This window comes from Xiphophorus hellerii, chromosome 14 (genome assembly GCF_003331165.1).
Source record: "Xiphophorus hellerii strain 12219 chromosome 14, Xiphophorus_hellerii-4.1, whole genome shotgun sequence".
NCBI classification, from domain to species: domain Eukaryota; kingdom Metazoa; phylum Chordata; class Actinopteri; order Cyprinodontiformes; family Poeciliidae; genus Xiphophorus; species Xiphophorus hellerii.
The window spans coordinates 27,358,045-27,374,104 of NC_045685.1; the positions used below are offsets into that span (position 1 = coordinate 27,358,045).

Here is a 16,060-nt window from a genome sequence, read left to right on the forward strand (position 1 = left end):
ATACTTTAACATCCTGGTCAGCTGTAATTTTTCCAACACCGCTGTCATACCTTATGGTTTTGTCGTTCTCATGTTTGGGTTTGTAGGTCTGGTGACCCGGTTACGGTACGCTGTAGGACAGATGGGAAGGTGTGTCCCAGCCACAGCAGGATTCAGCTCAGGTAAACACATTCATGTTAAGCTGCGTATCATACATCGTTTAAATCTGCTGTTAGTAACTTTTAAAGATTATGATTTTTACATATTTGTTTGGTAAGTTGTTACCATGTTGTAACAGTTTGCTATGAGACAAATAATCTGTGAAAAGACCCACTCTCTGAGCTTCTATTGCTGTCTGATGAAATGCACTGTTTTCCGCCAAATCAGAGCAAGGAGGCGGTCCTTAGCGCTGTCAATCAACCACATGTACTAAATAGTTTATCCGCAGACGTCGGTGGCTATGCTAACTTGAATTAGCATTCACAACAGGCCTGTGCTAGCTGCAGCGTAGCAGAGAGGATTGACAATGCTAAGACTCGCTTTTTGACTCTGATTGGTTGTTTCTAATTAGCAGAGAAAACTTAGATACTGCATTTTTAACCAAAAACAAACAAGAGAATACATGAATCACACAAAAGATTGTTTATTATTGTGATTATTTTCTTAATTCTCTGAGCTTCTAATATTATCAAGGTACACGGCTAATAACATTCAATCAGTTTAACCTGATATTTTATTTCAATTGCCCTGATTTTCTCTCTTTCAGAGAAGTGGGAAATCAACCCCAGTGAGCTGACCTTCATGAAGGAACTGGGCAGTGGCCAGTTTGGAGTGGTGAAGCTCGGCAAGTGGAGAGACCAGCAGAAAGTGGCCATCAGTCCATCAGAGAGGGAGCCATGTACGAGGAGGACTTCGTCGAAGAGGCCAAAGTCATGATGTACGGGAGGAGAATCAGGACAAAAAACCACTAACGAGACGCAGAGAACGAGTTTCGATAACGGTTCTGTGTGTTCTGCTCCAGGAGGCTGTGCCATCCCAAACTGGTCCAGCTGTATGGCGTCTGCCTGAAGCACCGCCCCCTGCTGATCGTGGCTGAGTTCATGGATAACGGCTGCCTGCTGAACTACCTGCGGCAGAAGGGCGGAGCTCTGAAGGAGGCGTGGCTTATGTCCATGTGTCAGGATGTCTGCGAAGGGAATGGAGTACCTGGAAGCTCACAGCTTCATCCACAGAGACCTGGTGAGGCTCCAGCAGACCGACAGGGACGCTAAAGCTAGTCGCTGCTTAAGAAAAGGAATGCTAATGGTAGTCGCTAGCTCTAGCACAGAAACACTAAAGCCAGTCGTTAGTTTAAGCACAAGGACGCTAATGCTAGTTGCGGGCTTAAGACCAGGGACGCTAACGCTAGTCGCTAGCTCAAACATAGGAATGCTAAAGCTAGTCACTAGCTCAAGCATAGGAATGCTAAAGCTAGTCACTAGCTCAAGCTTAGAATGCTAAAGGTAGTTGCTAGCTTCAGCATAGGAGCGCTCAAGCCAATCCCCACTGGAGAAATTATTCTGTTAGGCTCTAGGGGGCAGTGTAGAGTCTCCTTGACCAAATGTAACGTTTAGAAGTAAAAGAAACACAGAAGATATTTACTGGATGCCGTGTGGAGGAGGCGGGTGGCTGGAAAAACCTACTTTGACCTCATGGACGCGTCCAGCATAACTCAGGCTTTATGTTGTCATCAGTGTTCCACAGCTACAATGACAGTCAAAGAGCAGTCAAACCACTGATTACTTTATTTCAAAAGTAACTAGGTAAATTGCATGTTAGATTATTAGTTACATCCTGCAACATAAACTTGAAAATGCCAATACCAACTTTATTGGAAGCAGATTATGAATAGTAACTTCAGAAATATTTTATAAAGTCCTTAATATCCGTTTAAATTATGTTTAAATTATGTTTAATATCTGTTCTTTATGTGTTTGTTCTGTTTTATTCAGGCAGCCAGAAACTGTCTGGTTAACGAGAACAACGTGGTGAAGGTCAGCGACTTTGGGATGACCAGGTATGACACTTTACTTCCAGCCTTATAAAGAATTTTAAAAATCATTAGTAATGATAAAAATTTAATTTAAAAATAAATAAATTTATACAATTTAAATGAGTAACACGTGCTGGGTTTTGTGTGACCTTTTATTTTTTCTTGGTATGGCTCTAATACTCTGTCATATAAACATTTAGATTAGATCAGTTATAATTATTTCTTTCCTGAGCTTTGAGCGTTTCTTTTAAACCGACTGCAGGTACGTTTTGGACAACCAGTACACCAGTTCCAGTGGCGCCAAGTTCCCAGTGAAGTGGTCTCCTCCGGAGGTTCTGCACTACAGCAAATACAGCAGCAAGTCAGACGTGTGGTCCTTCGGTGAGAGACCTTAACCAATCAGCAGCTGATCGCCGTGTTGCCCTAACGCCAGGAGTCAGAGGTCACTGATGTGTTTGTGTTCAGGCGTGGTGATGTGGGAGATCTTCTCCGAGGGTCGAACGCCGTTTGAGAGCCGCTCCAACTTGGAGGTGGTGAACGATATCACCAGAGGGATGCGGCTGTACCGGCCGCACCGCGCCTCCCAGCCGCTGTACGCCATCATGTACCGCTGCTGGCACGAGGTACCGACCCGCTTCATCCTCACCGAGAGAAAATGGTTCAGAAAACGCTGGGTTCTGGTGTTTTAGCTTTGAATAGCTTCGCTGACAGGCCAACTGCTTTTAGCACAGCGTAAAAACAACAATAGTCTTTTTCAGCGTCCAATCAGATTGTTTGTTGAAGCAAAAATGAACCTCCAGTGGACCAAGAGAAGCAGCTCTGTCATCCTTTGTTTGGTTTTCTAAAAATATTTAAACAAATGGCAAGAACAAGGCAAGTAAACCGACCCTACATCACCAGGGGGCCCCAAGAACATCAAGCTAGCATGAAAAAAACAACATATATATTTAACTAAACGCTATTACACATGGAAAAACAATTTCTACATTGTTTTCATAGTTGTGTAACAATTATTATTAATAATAATTAATATCCTTCTGTTGATTTCTGCTGCTACTGTTGGGAAAATACAAGCTAACTTGTCTATTTGCTAACTGTAAATCTAGTATTTATCAGCTGGTGTTACTTTCAAATAGTTAAAATAAGATAATGCACTTAAATTCTACTCTGCATTTCAAAATGCAAATCATTTTTTTGTAGTTAGCTACTCCTGTAAGGTTAAAATTAACAGCCATCACAACACTGGTATGATGAAAGCTAATTACAAATTATGCTAATAATACGCACAAAACGTAGCTTAGAAATGCTAAAGCATCTGGTGTCAACATGTTGGTATGGGGACCCCCCCCCAGAAAAAACTGCTTAGGCCCCCCAAAAGGCTTTGGCCGGCCCTGTACACAACAAACAAACATCCAGGGATGTTAATTAGACAAATACATGTAAACAATTAGATTTGGAAATTGGCCTTTTCATTGATAAAGTCTGTTATTGATTTAACATATTAGTCCCACGTCCTTAACAAATCGAATGAAGTAACTCCAGTGACCAGTTTAATTTTTGTATAAGTGTATATTTTTATGTTATATATTTTTTCTAACCTCTTTTCTCCTCATTTTTCTTGGTCTTATAGAAACCTCAGGGTCGGCCGGCGTTCTCTGAAATCTTGGAGGAAATCAGAAAACTGGCAGAAAATCCAGACTAACACAAAGATGCTATTCTTTTACCTCTGAATATCAAACTGTTTTTAAACGCATATGTACAAATAAAACATGTTTTATTGTTGTATATAGATGTATAAATTAAACTTACCTATGCCGGTGCTTTAAATCATTTATTTATTTTGAAATATGCAATAAAACCAAAAAGAGATTTAAAATTTTAAGCTGGTTCTTGTGAAGTTGGTTTTATACATATGAAGCTTCTGTTTATATTAATGTACAGACTGTTAAATACAAACTAACAAAACTATGTATGATTGTTTATGAAGCATGAATGAGTGAATAAATGTCACTTTAAATATTTATGCTGTGACTTTCTCCATCTTTTAGTTACAGGGCTTTGCAAAGTGAATTAAAGTGTATATTTCAGAGGAGGTGCAACAATGCCCAATTTCTGGTCTCTGTTTGAATTTTTGAGGATTGTAAACAAATCTTAACACCAAACTTTGAAAAAGTCGATAAGGAGACAAAATAAAGGTTTCTAGACTAGTTCAGTTTTATTTAATTCTATTTAAATCAATCTACTGTTCTCAAGCAGCAGGGTTGTATGACAGAACTCAGAAATTGGGATTATTTCCGTCCAGCATTGCCATCTGCTGGACATTTAGGAGAAAAAATGTTTAGTTTTTACTAGAAATGAAGGAATGGCTGGATATTTGTATTCATTTGACATTTTTGGGACTAAAAAGATCCTCCAATAGCTATAAAATGCACTTTTCCAACTTGGAACACTAATTCATTGTAATGATCACTAATTCAAATAATGGAACACTCATTATTTTTTTTTATAAATAATTTTTTTTCTTCACTATAAAAATTTTTATTACGAACAAGTAGATTAGCCCGTGAAAGGCAAAGGGATTAGCTAAAAGGCTAAAATAACCTGACCGTTACCGTTTCAAAGCCGCTAAATTGGGCCAGAATTTGGTACTTCTTACATTTTCATGCTATTACTTGTGACGAATAACTAAAATATAGTTTTCCACAAATGTTAAATTGAAGGGAAGTTGTTTAATGAATCAGTTTATTACACATTTCAACAGGAACAGCCGTTTTTTCTTTCTTTCTCGAACTACGTCACCACCGCAGGGCGGGAGGGGAGTGTTGCCGTGGCAACGCGTCGGTTGAAACACTCGCCGCTGCGTGGCCGTGTTCTCAGGTGACTCTGACACGTTCCCACACACACCGAAGACACCGATACTCAGGTGTTCACGTTGATGGAACAGATTAAAGCGACAAACTGAGATCAACCGCTGAGGTCGGCGACGTGGTGAGTTTGTTTTTGTTGTTTTTTTTCCTGTTTTAGTCCATAGAACCTTCATTATGGGGTTTTAGGACACATAGTCACTTATTTTTGCCTTATTTTATAAATCTGTTGTCTAAAAATCAGTTTTTAACTGTTATAAATAAAAGAATATATATATATAAAAGAGTCATTGTCAGGGAAAATTCTTTGTGATGTTCATTTGGTACAAGATATTCAAAAGTAAAGTCTTTACTTTGTATTTTTTATTGTTGTAATTTTAGTGTATTTTTTCTAGATTTAGTTCATAAATCAAATGTAATAATGATGTACAAAATAACAAATATGCATTAATGTTCACCATAATTTCCAATGAAAAGTGCTGTATTTTCTTAATTACTGAAATTTTCTTTATTGACCTGGTCCATGTTAGTGTTTTTCTTAGATTTTATTGAAATGGAAAATGAAAAACACTGAATATGAATTAGCTGTTACTAAGAAAAGGCTGAAAGATACAAATTGACATTTGTTTTTTTATTACCACTTCTAATCTAAAGCTCTAGAGTCTTTAGTTTAGAAAACGTTATGGTTCAATAACTCATTGGTCAGTATTAAGTAGCAAACAAAAACATTAATCAGAATGCAGTTATATTAATAAAGCAATTATATTAATAAGTAAAGACGAGTGAAAAAGCAGCTGACGTCCAAAAATAAAATCTTTGGATGATTCTCAAAGTCTTTAGAGTTTGTGATCAAGACTAAATTAAACCATAAAAAGAAAGTCCTTAAAAGTTGGCTTTTAAGGACTAAAATACTAAAATAAGGAGTGAAGCAAGGTGCTAACATTGCTTCAGTTTGCTTTTTTAATTTAATTTGATACAAATAACTTGAAAGGTTTGTTCTGTCCTTTCAGAGCAAAACTTTGATGGAGCGGTACGAGTCTCTGGGTCCCGTCGGGGAGGGCAGTTACGGTACCGTGCTCAAGTGCCGTCATCGACACTCCGGTCGCTTGGTCGCCATCAAGAAATTCCTGGACTCGGAAGATGATGAGGCAGTGAAGAAGATCGCCCTCAGGGAAATCAAGCTGCTCAGGGTACCTGCCAATCATCCCATCGACCATTCAGTCAATGAATAACTGAGCCTGAAACCTGAGTGCTGCTGAAACACTGAGATGATCAGCCAACCACAAGACAAACAAGCTCAAATTCTCACCAACTAACCCGTTGTTTTGAGTTGGTTGTGATGTTGTGAAGGCCTGACCCGTTAAAAAACCTTTGACTGGAAACCATGATGGTCAAAGTGTTAGTTATAGTAAAAGACAAAAACTACATGCATCTACATTCTCTGCTCTCTTTTGAACCTCACAGCAACTGCGTCACGACAATCTGGTGAACCTCCTGGAGGTGTGGAAGCGCCGTCGTCGCTGGTACCTGGTGTTTGAGTTCGTGGACCGGACGCTTCTAGATGAACTGCAGCAGTGCTCAAGCAGATTGGACCTTAACACCTGTCGGCAGTACTTATTCCAGGTCCTTAGAGCTGTCAACTTTTGTCATCAGCAAGATGTAAGGAATACTTTCAAAGCTTCTTTTTAACATGAGCAAAAATGGCATCAAGGATCATTAAATTTACTCCACAGGTTCAGAGGTCCAGGCTAGTGTTTATCATCAAGACTCACAGCTTTACAATCACAAATTCAATTATTTTTCCAATAAATATGTCATGGAAATATGCGTGACCCTGTGTTTGGAATAACTTATCCTCATTAGGTCATCCATCGTGACATCAAACCTGAGAACATCCTCATCTCTCAAGAGGGTGTGGTCAAACTGTGTGATTTTGGCTTTGCCCGAACCATTGCATCGCCCTCTGAAGGTGGTGTGTATACCGACTACGTAGCCACTCGTTGGTACAGAGCTCCCGAACTGCTTGTAGGGGACATCAAGTATGGAAAGTAGGTATTTCTGCACTGCTCTAGTTTCCTGTTGGATGTTATGAATGCCAAGCAATAACTGGTAGGTGTGGTTTGTATGTGTAGACCGGTAGATGTTTGGGCGCTGGGTTGTGTGTTAATAGAAATGCTGACCGCACAACCTCTGTTTCCCGGAGACTCCGACCTTGACCAGATATACCACATTGTCAGATGTTTTGGTAAGCTCTTACAGTAACCTAATCAGGATATCGATTCATATTCATTTATTAATAAATTCTCCTTGGCTCCAGGTAACTTGACGGCTCATCACCAGGAGTTATTTTACAGAAATCCAGTCTTTTCTGGAGTTAAACTACCTGAATGTTCAAAAATTGTCCCACTGCAACAACGCTTCTCCAAAGTTCCACCAACTGCCCTTGATCTGGCACAGGTATTCCACAGTTTGGTTATCAGTTAATGCCAAAGACAATCCAACAGTTCAAGTCAATGAAGTATTAAGTGGAAGTTCTTTTTTGGTATTGTTTAAGTGACCAAATCATTAACATAATTTGTACCTTCATTTGTTGCTCAGAAATGTCTAGAGATGGACCCAAAAATACGAGCTCAGTGTTCAGACCTGTTAGAGCATCTTCTGTTTACTCAAGACTCTTTCAACATCAGGTATACTTTACCTTTGTTTTGTGAAATAAGTCTCAAATCCTAGAATTTATCTTCTAAATAGTCAAAAACTTCTGCATCTTTCTTTGTGTCTGCACAGATTTTTAGATGAGCTGAACACTAAAATTCAAAAAGACCACAGAGAAAACTCTACACTTCCCAAAATACCCACGACACTGCCAGAAAAAGATAAAGGGGATGATAAAAACTGCAAAAACAAAGACAAGAAACAATCGGAACAAACTGAAGAGAAAGTTAACAAGGATAAGACAGAGAAAACAAAGGGAAAGCAACCGTCCAAGCTGTCTAAAACTATTCATACCACCAATGAATCTTTTGTGACCAAACAACCGAAAACATTTGGTAACAAGGACATCTATCACACAGAGCAGTTTTCAATGAAACCAGAGAAAACACCTGGTTCAGAGTTAAAGGAGTTTGAGATTTTAAAGTCAACTAAAAGCTGTCTCTCTGACTCATCAGATGTCACCAAGAAAGCTGTAAGCTTAAAGAAGAAAACTTCAGTAGCAACAAAACCTGATGTGTCTCTAGACTTAAGTAAAGACTACCTTCAGAAGGCCAAAGTCACAGACTACAGTGACCTGGACAAAGAGAAAACCATGAAGCTCCTTGGGGAATCATCTAAATCTGAGACAAACGAAGAGTTTGTGAGGAACTCAAGCAACCCCAGCTTAAAAGTTTGTAAATTATCTAAAATGTCCGTCAGTGATGGTCGAAGTTTAAATTTATCCCCAAAAACCGTTTTGGAATCGGACACAAGTGTAACACCTACATATCCTCTACCATCCTTCAATGACTTTACTACCCCAACAACGGTCGATGTCACAAAGTCGGGAAAGACAAGTTTGACATCAAAGTTTCAGATTGAGTTATTAGAAACTAATGCAAAGCACGACTTCCCTGAATGTCCAAAAGCCAAACAAAAAAGCTTCAGGAAATCCCAAACTACCTCAACTAGTGGCCAACACACTCATAACACCTCATTCAGTCCTTCAAGGGCTGCTGCAGATCTTTCCAAACAGTCATTTACACCTGTTACGGAAACCAGTGCTGCCCACAACCTGTCCACCCTACCTCGGGGAATCTCACTTTCAAAAACAAAGACTCTTTCAAAAGACAAGGAACCCACTGATGACCAGGATGTTAGGAAGTATCACAGATTCTTGAAGCTGAATCCAATGGCAGAAACTCCAACTAAACCTATTTGGTTGGCCCAAGATTCAGATGGAGAACCTGATTCATCAGAGCATTATTTTTCTAATTGGCAAAACAACATGATTGCAGCAGAAGAAAAAGTTACCTCAACGCTTGTGCCAAATGAAAACTTACCAGTGGAAAAAGCTCTGACATTGTCAGTGCAAGAGAACCAAGAGGATTCAGCTATTTCTGTGTCCATTAGTTCAACAGCTAATGCCTTAATGAATAAAGCCTTAATGCTTCCTGAAAGGTCACCTATTGACAAAAGGAACAATAGCAATCAGGAGTTCAAATTTGATGCAAAGTCTTTGAACATTTTTCACCTTAATCAGAACCCAACAATGTCTCAATTGTTTGGTGATCACACAAGGTTCTCGGTGAACCCCAAGAATCAAAAAACTGCATTTACTCCAGATGGAGGGAAGAAAAGCAATAAGCTAGAAGGAAACAACACAAATATGTCCTCTGATTTGACTTCAGTCATGTCTATGGATCACAAAGCTTTGACGAGAAGTCTTATCCTTCACGAAAGGGACTCTACAGACACTGATGAATTTAATCACAGTGTAGCCCGATCATGTACACCTTCTCCTCCTCCTGCACCTGTTACCAATCTCCTTCACCTCCCTTCGTCTTCCAGAACCCTTACCCCTTCCATCTTTGTCTCCAGTGCCAACAGGCCTGCTGCCAGCGATCACCTTCAGGGAGGAAGTTATCATACCGGGACCAACAGTCTTTGGTAGTTCTCAATGTACTTGCCTTTGAAATTTTGACCCAGCTAAGAATAATTCACCGATATAAGCTAGATTTGTTTGACCCTCCAACCCTTCAAAGGTCTTAAGAAAAACCTTTCGTGTTGTCCAAAAAGCTTGTGCGCAGTCTAGCAGGGTATATGTTACCTTTTTTGTGTAAAGTTTCGTGAACTGACGGTCTAACGGGACATCCTCCTCCTGCTATCCCACTGTCTGATCATGACATCTGTCACGCAGTGGCCGGAGGAGCCATTGTCTTAGTGGGAGGGTTGAATATGCAGTTCCTGTCTCAAGAACTCCTGAAATGTTTGTCCAGTAGTTGAAAACATTAATCTGACTTGGCCGGTTGGACAAAATCAAACTTAGATGCCTTTTTAAATGTCGCCTAGCTAGACTGCTAGGTCAGTCCAACTGTTTTTGTTAGACTGTATTTATATATTGATTATTTTGTGTTTTTGTAACTTGATTTTTTGTGGTTTTATCAATGTAAAGTCAATATTTCTAGCCAAACTTACCCCAAAGCTAGCATTAGCAAAGTTGAGAGAACGTTTTTTCAGATTCATAAATCTCTCACAATCCAAAGAGTCTTGTTGAACAGTTGCATAAATGTTATACATGACTTACGGCTTGCTGTTCCTCTTGCATGTTGTAGGAATTTAGTTAAACCAATATGTTATGGTCATGGTCGACAGGACCAACAGTTTGGACTGAACCAGGCCACAAGGTCCTTCACCTTGCAGGTTGTAGTTTGAACTGGTGTCTTTCTTGCTTACAGCCAAGTAGGATATTTCTAATAACTTATATCAACTGTTTCTGTCTCTCTAGGCCCGAGAAAAGAGTTTTGTAAGTGAAAGGTCTAAAAACATCGTCCATTTCCCAGATGTAAGAAACTCCGTGTTGCTCAGTGGAAAAGAAGGTATGGACACATTTTTGCAAACTCTTTCTGTCTGACACTAAATCTGATCACTTTTCTTTTCTATTTTAGGTTAGTTGTTATTACAGATTTTTGAAGTTACTTTCTTTAAGGACATAAGTTTACAAACACCTACATTATTAGGTCTTCAAGCAGTTGTAAGCTTCTGATACGTTAATACACAAAACATTTGAGTTATGTGGATGTATTTCCTTGCGCCTGGAGGTGACATGTCCATCTGTTCAAACAATTAAATGGAAGTAGAAACATGGGGATGTTCAGCAATCACTTTGTTCAGGTAGGAGAGGCGTTGTGAATACCAAAGATAGTGAAACTTGCATATCAAACCCAGAACAAAAGCATAAAACTGGAAACAGACAAAATAATTTAACAAACCGCTCAGTGGAAACGAAGCATTAGAGGAAAACTATTAGAAACCACATGTAATTTAAGTTTAATCAAATAAAACTTTTATTATTGTTTTATAAAGTGCCTAATTCACATCTCCAGCTGTACACCAAACCTTGCCAGAAGTGAAATAAAATGTTTAATGTCTTCTCAGCTAAACAGAGCAAAGGTGCTACCAAGGAACAGAGGACAGAAAAGACTCCAGTCTCACTCAGTCCACCATCAGAAGGACAATATGGACAAAACTTCAACACAAATGCGCCAAAACAGATGGAGTAAAAGGAGTTCCCCCTCCCAAACTGATATACTGATTTTAATTTTTTATTTTTATTATTTAATCATGGTGATGTAAACACTGCTGAACTATACTTCAAATACTGACTTTAAATTCCTAAAATGTTAAACTTTGAGTATGAGAACACATTTATAGTTATCATTTCCTTTAACAACCTTTAATTATTGAAAACTGTTAATGAATTATTTATTTTGGTATTTTCGTGGTAAAACACAACACAGGAAACTTTAAAACAATGAATGCAACTTTTTCCCCAAATAAATCAACAATAAATCAGCTGTAAAATCATGTTTGGGTGTGTCTTATTGGTCACAGGTATAAAAACGGAAACTTCTGTAAACTTTAAGAAATCCAACCCATAAAACAAACTCATTACAACAGTTGAGTACACTGACAACTTTCCCACTGGTTTCTGTATTTAGCATCAGTCTTAAGTTATTTAAGAAATAAACAAGCTCATGGTTTAATCCTACGACTCATCACTTGAATCTTCTGATGTAATGGCCCTAAGTTTCCAGGCTGGCGCTGACTCCTCACTGCTCGACATCACATTCAGGCTCCTGATTGGCTGAGAGCCAGCCGAACGCCCTCTGGTATTGGCCAGCAGCTGGTAGAGGAGTCTAAGAGCTTGGTTGGTGTTGTGGTTTCTGATTGGTCCTCCAGCAATTGGTTGTTCTCTGATTGGTACCTTGGTTACCGGCTTCCTTGCCGACGATTGGACCACGGACCTTTGGGTTGTGACGACCTGCTGTAAAGTTTTACAAATAAAATGTTTACTCCTCTAACAATGATTTAACACATACTAGGTTATTAAATCTGATGCTGTTTATTAATTTCAGGTCAGTCTTATGAGAAGTGGGCAGAGTGGTTATAGTTTTTCAAACTCGTGATCCAGTTTTGTGGTTATATCTAAGCAAAAAGCAAAACGGTAATTTAAATCAAAACAAACAGCAGTATTGTATAGTTTAATGCTTTATTCTAAAGTATTAATTGTAGGTAGGATGTTAAAACGGTGGCCATCTTGAAACCATAGATCCTGGACACCTGATTTTAATTTTGGTGGCATTGAAAATGTGTTCATGGTTATCCTGACTGTTATTCTCCACATAGTAATCAGTGATTATCTATGGGATCCAATATGGCAGCCAGAACAAACAAAGATATATTATTCTGTATCTGTCTGTATGTGCTAACCCTACAACGAATTCCACCTCAGAAAATATTTGTTCAGCTTCTAAATCTCAATTCAAATAGTGTGACACTTTGATATTAGAATACTTTGATACCAAACAAGACAAACAGGATGTACAGGTCTTGATTGGAAGGTTTCACCGGGCTCAGCACCGTCTGGTTTCTATCTTACCTTTGCGGTGGCAGGCCTGGTTGTTGTTGGACTGATGTTAGATCCCGTGTCAAAAACCTTGCAGGTCTCATCAACAGGTGACCCGTCAATCTCTGGAAGCTCAAATTCCAACAAAGGCTGATAAGACTCAACTGTCAAAGAGAAATTAGAGGAATGTTGGTTTTTGCAACGGATAGCAAGGATCAACTGCCTGAAACTCTTCAGTTTCTTCTTTAGTTGTAAACTCTTTCCTTTGACTCTTCTGCTGCAGACCATACCGATCCATTCACTCCAACCCTGTTCAATCCGCCTTAATACAACTCTGCTTACTTTGTCTAGAAAATCTGGTTCATTTGGGGAAATGTGAATGCATAACTGAACTCTGGTTTGCCTACAAAACTTGGTCTAGGTTTGGTTGAAGTGAACTCTGCTGCGGTTCAAATGCATATGAGAACGCTAAGCGGACCAGAGGCCGCTCCAAAATCAGGAGTAGGATTACAAAGCAGGGAATTCTGGGTAAATACAATCAAAACAAACGTGATAGTCTAGCTGTAGCTATGGCTTGTGATTTTTTACCAAAGACAAAAGAGAAAATCACAGCCATTTAGAAAAAAACTCATTTTACGATAAAAAGTTTTGCCGCTAGGTTGAGGTGGTTTTTTGGCCACATCAAAATTGGCTAACTTTGTAAAACTGCAATAAAAACTTTTTTTTTTTTTTTTTGCATCACCTGACTTACTACTGGTTCACATCATGAATATTAAGACAGCATGTAGTAGGAGGATAATGGCGTGGCATGTTTTTAATGACTTATTGCGTTAAGCAACTTATTTACATGTGATTTTAATTGTATTTTTTTATTTATTGGAAACAAAGAAATTGCAAAATTGTGTATTTTTTGACATCAGTGGAAGATTGATCGCTCCACAAGCAGGAAGTGGACTACAGCGCAGGGCATTTTGGGTAAATTCAATCAAAACAAACACGTTAGCCTAGCGCTAGCAGAAAAAAACGGTTTGACAAAAGAGAAATCCTATAGCCGCTAAAATCTGATGCCGCTCCATTTTTGTTTACATTTTGTGAAGAAGGAAGATGCCCTCAGTGTCTTCTTCAGAGGTTTTTGTGTCGTTTCCTTAAGCGGTTCTTGGTGCAGCGCCCCCACAGGCGAGGAGGAGAACAGGGTTTTCTAAGAGTTCGGATAATTTGACAGTGCAGTGTGAGATGGAGAACTGTAGCAGCTGAAAATGTAACAAATGTTACAATTTTTCTCCCAGATTTAACCCAGTCTACCAGACTAACAGGTGAGAAACACTCTGAGAGTAATGTGTAATTTTTTTTTACTTGTTTACTGCCAAATATTTGAAAAAATTTTTATTGGATCTATAACTTCTCTGCTCTGTTTGTATGAAGGTGTCTTTGCTGCCATCTGATCTGTCAGTCTATGCTGCATTATTTATAACAACAGCTCTGAGGTGTTTTTCTTTGGTCTCCATCTTTTGTTGCCACCTGAGCTGCTATAAACACATCAAACGATGAAATTACAGCCTGATGCCCAACATGCTGAATCATCCTGTCTGTTTCTTTCAGCTAAAAACAAAACATTTTCTGAGAGAAAAGCTATTAAAACAACGCTGAGTGAATCTGCACTCACCCGGGATCCAGTTGTTGCTGTGAACTTTGAGGAAAAACAGGAGGAAAATGATGGATGAAGCAGAGAAACAGGGAGACATGATGACTGCAGAGGAAGGTGATGAAGAGTGAAGGAGGCAGAGAGGGAGTGGAAGTGAAGAGGAGCAGGACGGCGTCTAGACTTTAAAGGTTACTCAGAGCAAGTTTGTGGCTCAGAGTTACAACAGAATAAAATCCTTCCTGCTTTTCCCTGGGAATCTCTGAGCGACTTAATCCCAGGAATGTTTCACAATCTCTCTGTAGCTTTTACTTGTTTTCATCAGAGTCGGCTGGATTTTTAGTAAAAAAAACATAAATTTAAGCATGTTTTATCAGATCGATGTTTGTTCAATTAAAGTAGGACAAAAATATTAACATTTATTGAGGAAAAATAGAGTCTGGAAACAGGTTTCCTCCTATTTATTATGATTTGGGATGGAGACAGTTGGAATTCCCCAAACATCTCCTCCAATAAAGTTTGAACCGTCTTGCCAAACCTCCCAGCAGCAGCAGCAGTTTTGTGTAATTATATTCCAGCCCAGATTAGCTGCACATTAAGCCCAAAATCTTTGTTTGATCTCCAGAGACGAGGTTTCCAAAACACTTCACATGTGAAAGCCAGGTAGAGGATTTATACGACGGCGTGTCAGGGCCACAGAACAGAAAGGAGCACTACATTTAAGTTATAAAACTCAAAGATTTACCAGGAACATTTTAGAAATTTCTGAGTTTCGAAAAGTTGAAAGTTTGCTAGAAAAAAAAATCTAAAATTTTGAGAGTAATCTCAGATATTTTCTAGAAAAAAAAACAAGAAAATTTCAGTTTGAAAAGTCAGAAATGTGCTAGAATTTTTTTATATATATATAGCAAAAAATCAGAAATTTTGACATTCATTTCTGAAATATTCTAGAAAAAAGGTGGAAATTTCTGTACTCAGAAACGTAAAAAAAACATGCTAGAAAAAAATCTGAAATATTGATATTAATCTCACAAATTTTCTAGAAAAGTTGAAAATATTTGAATTTTGAAACTCAAAACATTTCCAAAAATCATAAATTTTCTACTTTTTAAAATGAGGAAAAAAAGATTTATCTCAAAATTTCTGATTTTTTTTTTCTTTTCCTTGCAAACTTTTGACTTTTCAAACTCAGGAATTCCCATATCTCTTCTACAAAATTAATGAGGTCAATCTCAAAATTCATGAGGCTTTTCTAGCAAATGTTTAACTTTCCAAACTGTAATGGCTGAAGTTTTTCTAGCAAATCTCTGGAATTAATCTCAAAATGTTTTTCTTTTCTAGCAAATTTTTGACTTTCCAATGTCCATTGTTTACTGCTATAGCCTGAATGTGTACATTGTTCATAAACCTGAGAAAAATCTTTACACCACAAATAAAAATGGTTGCACAAACCAGCCATAGTGTCTCCTTCACTCAACCCCTCCTGTCAGATCAGAGCTAAGCCTTGTTATTTGGGGTAATCTGTGGGAATGAGTCAGTTTCAGGTTTTGATTTGGTTAACAACACCTTTAGGGAACAGTAATTCATTCAGATTACACGTGAGGATTTCCCTCCCACATATTTACAGAAGCAGCTCTCCCATTATTAATGTGGATTTCCCCACAGCACAGCAGGAGAAATGTCTGTTTACATCAGGCTTCACCTTCATCATGATCCCCTTCCATTTTCTACTTTTACCAAAATAAAAGGCATTTTAAAGCTGACTGTAAACCGGGAAGTGTCCCAATCTAGTAAACTTTGTAAAGGTGTTCAAATTAAACACCTGGGCTTCTTCGACAGCCCCACCTAGAGGTCAATAATGATAATATTGAACAGGCTCTGATAAATTAGCATTTTCCTGGTGTGCAAATAAAGAAAGATAATTCATTGTTTTGTGTTTTTATCAC

At 38.5% G+C, this 16,060-nt stretch overlaps 2 protein-coding genes across 2 annotated transcripts in view; both read left to right on the forward strand.

Annotated features, from left to right (window-relative positions):
• The window catches only part of LOC116732590 (tyrosine-protein kinase Tec-like), a 6,682-nt gene extending 2,648 nt beyond the window's left edge, over window positions 1–4,034 (forward strand). The window contains 9 exon segments of the mRNA XM_032582876.1: window positions 87–161; window positions 746–853; window positions 856–916; window positions 1,001–1,172; window positions 1,174–1,218; window positions 1,971–2,035; window positions 2,274–2,392; window positions 2,477–2,634; window positions 3,642–4,034. Of these exon segments, the coding sequence (XP_032438767.1) occupies window positions 87–161; window positions 746–853; window positions 856–916; window positions 1,001–1,172; window positions 1,174–1,218; window positions 1,971–2,035; window positions 2,274–2,392; window positions 2,477–2,634; window positions 3,642–3,713 (875 nt within the window). The 3' untranslated portion in view covers window positions 3,714–4,034.
• Window positions 4,035–4,883: 849 nt separating this feature from the next.
• LOC116732566 (cyclin-dependent kinase-like 5) lies at window positions 4,884–11,112 on the forward strand. The gene is made up of 10 exons (XM_032582836.1): window positions 4,884–4,999; window positions 5,886–6,065; window positions 6,340–6,534; window positions 6,739–6,923; window positions 7,008–7,120; window positions 7,193–7,332; window positions 7,474–7,562; window positions 7,660–10,269; window positions 10,355–10,445; window positions 11,005–11,112. The coding sequence occupies exons 2-8, from the start codon at window positions 5,898–5,900 to the stop codon at window positions 9,518–9,520; spliced, it is 2,751 nt and encodes a 916-aa protein (XP_032438727.1). The 5' UTR covers window positions 4,884–4,999; window positions 5,886–5,897; the 3' UTR covers window positions 9,521–10,269; window positions 10,355–10,445; window positions 11,005–11,112.
• The last annotated feature ends 4,948 nt before the right edge of the window (window positions 11,113–16,060 follow it).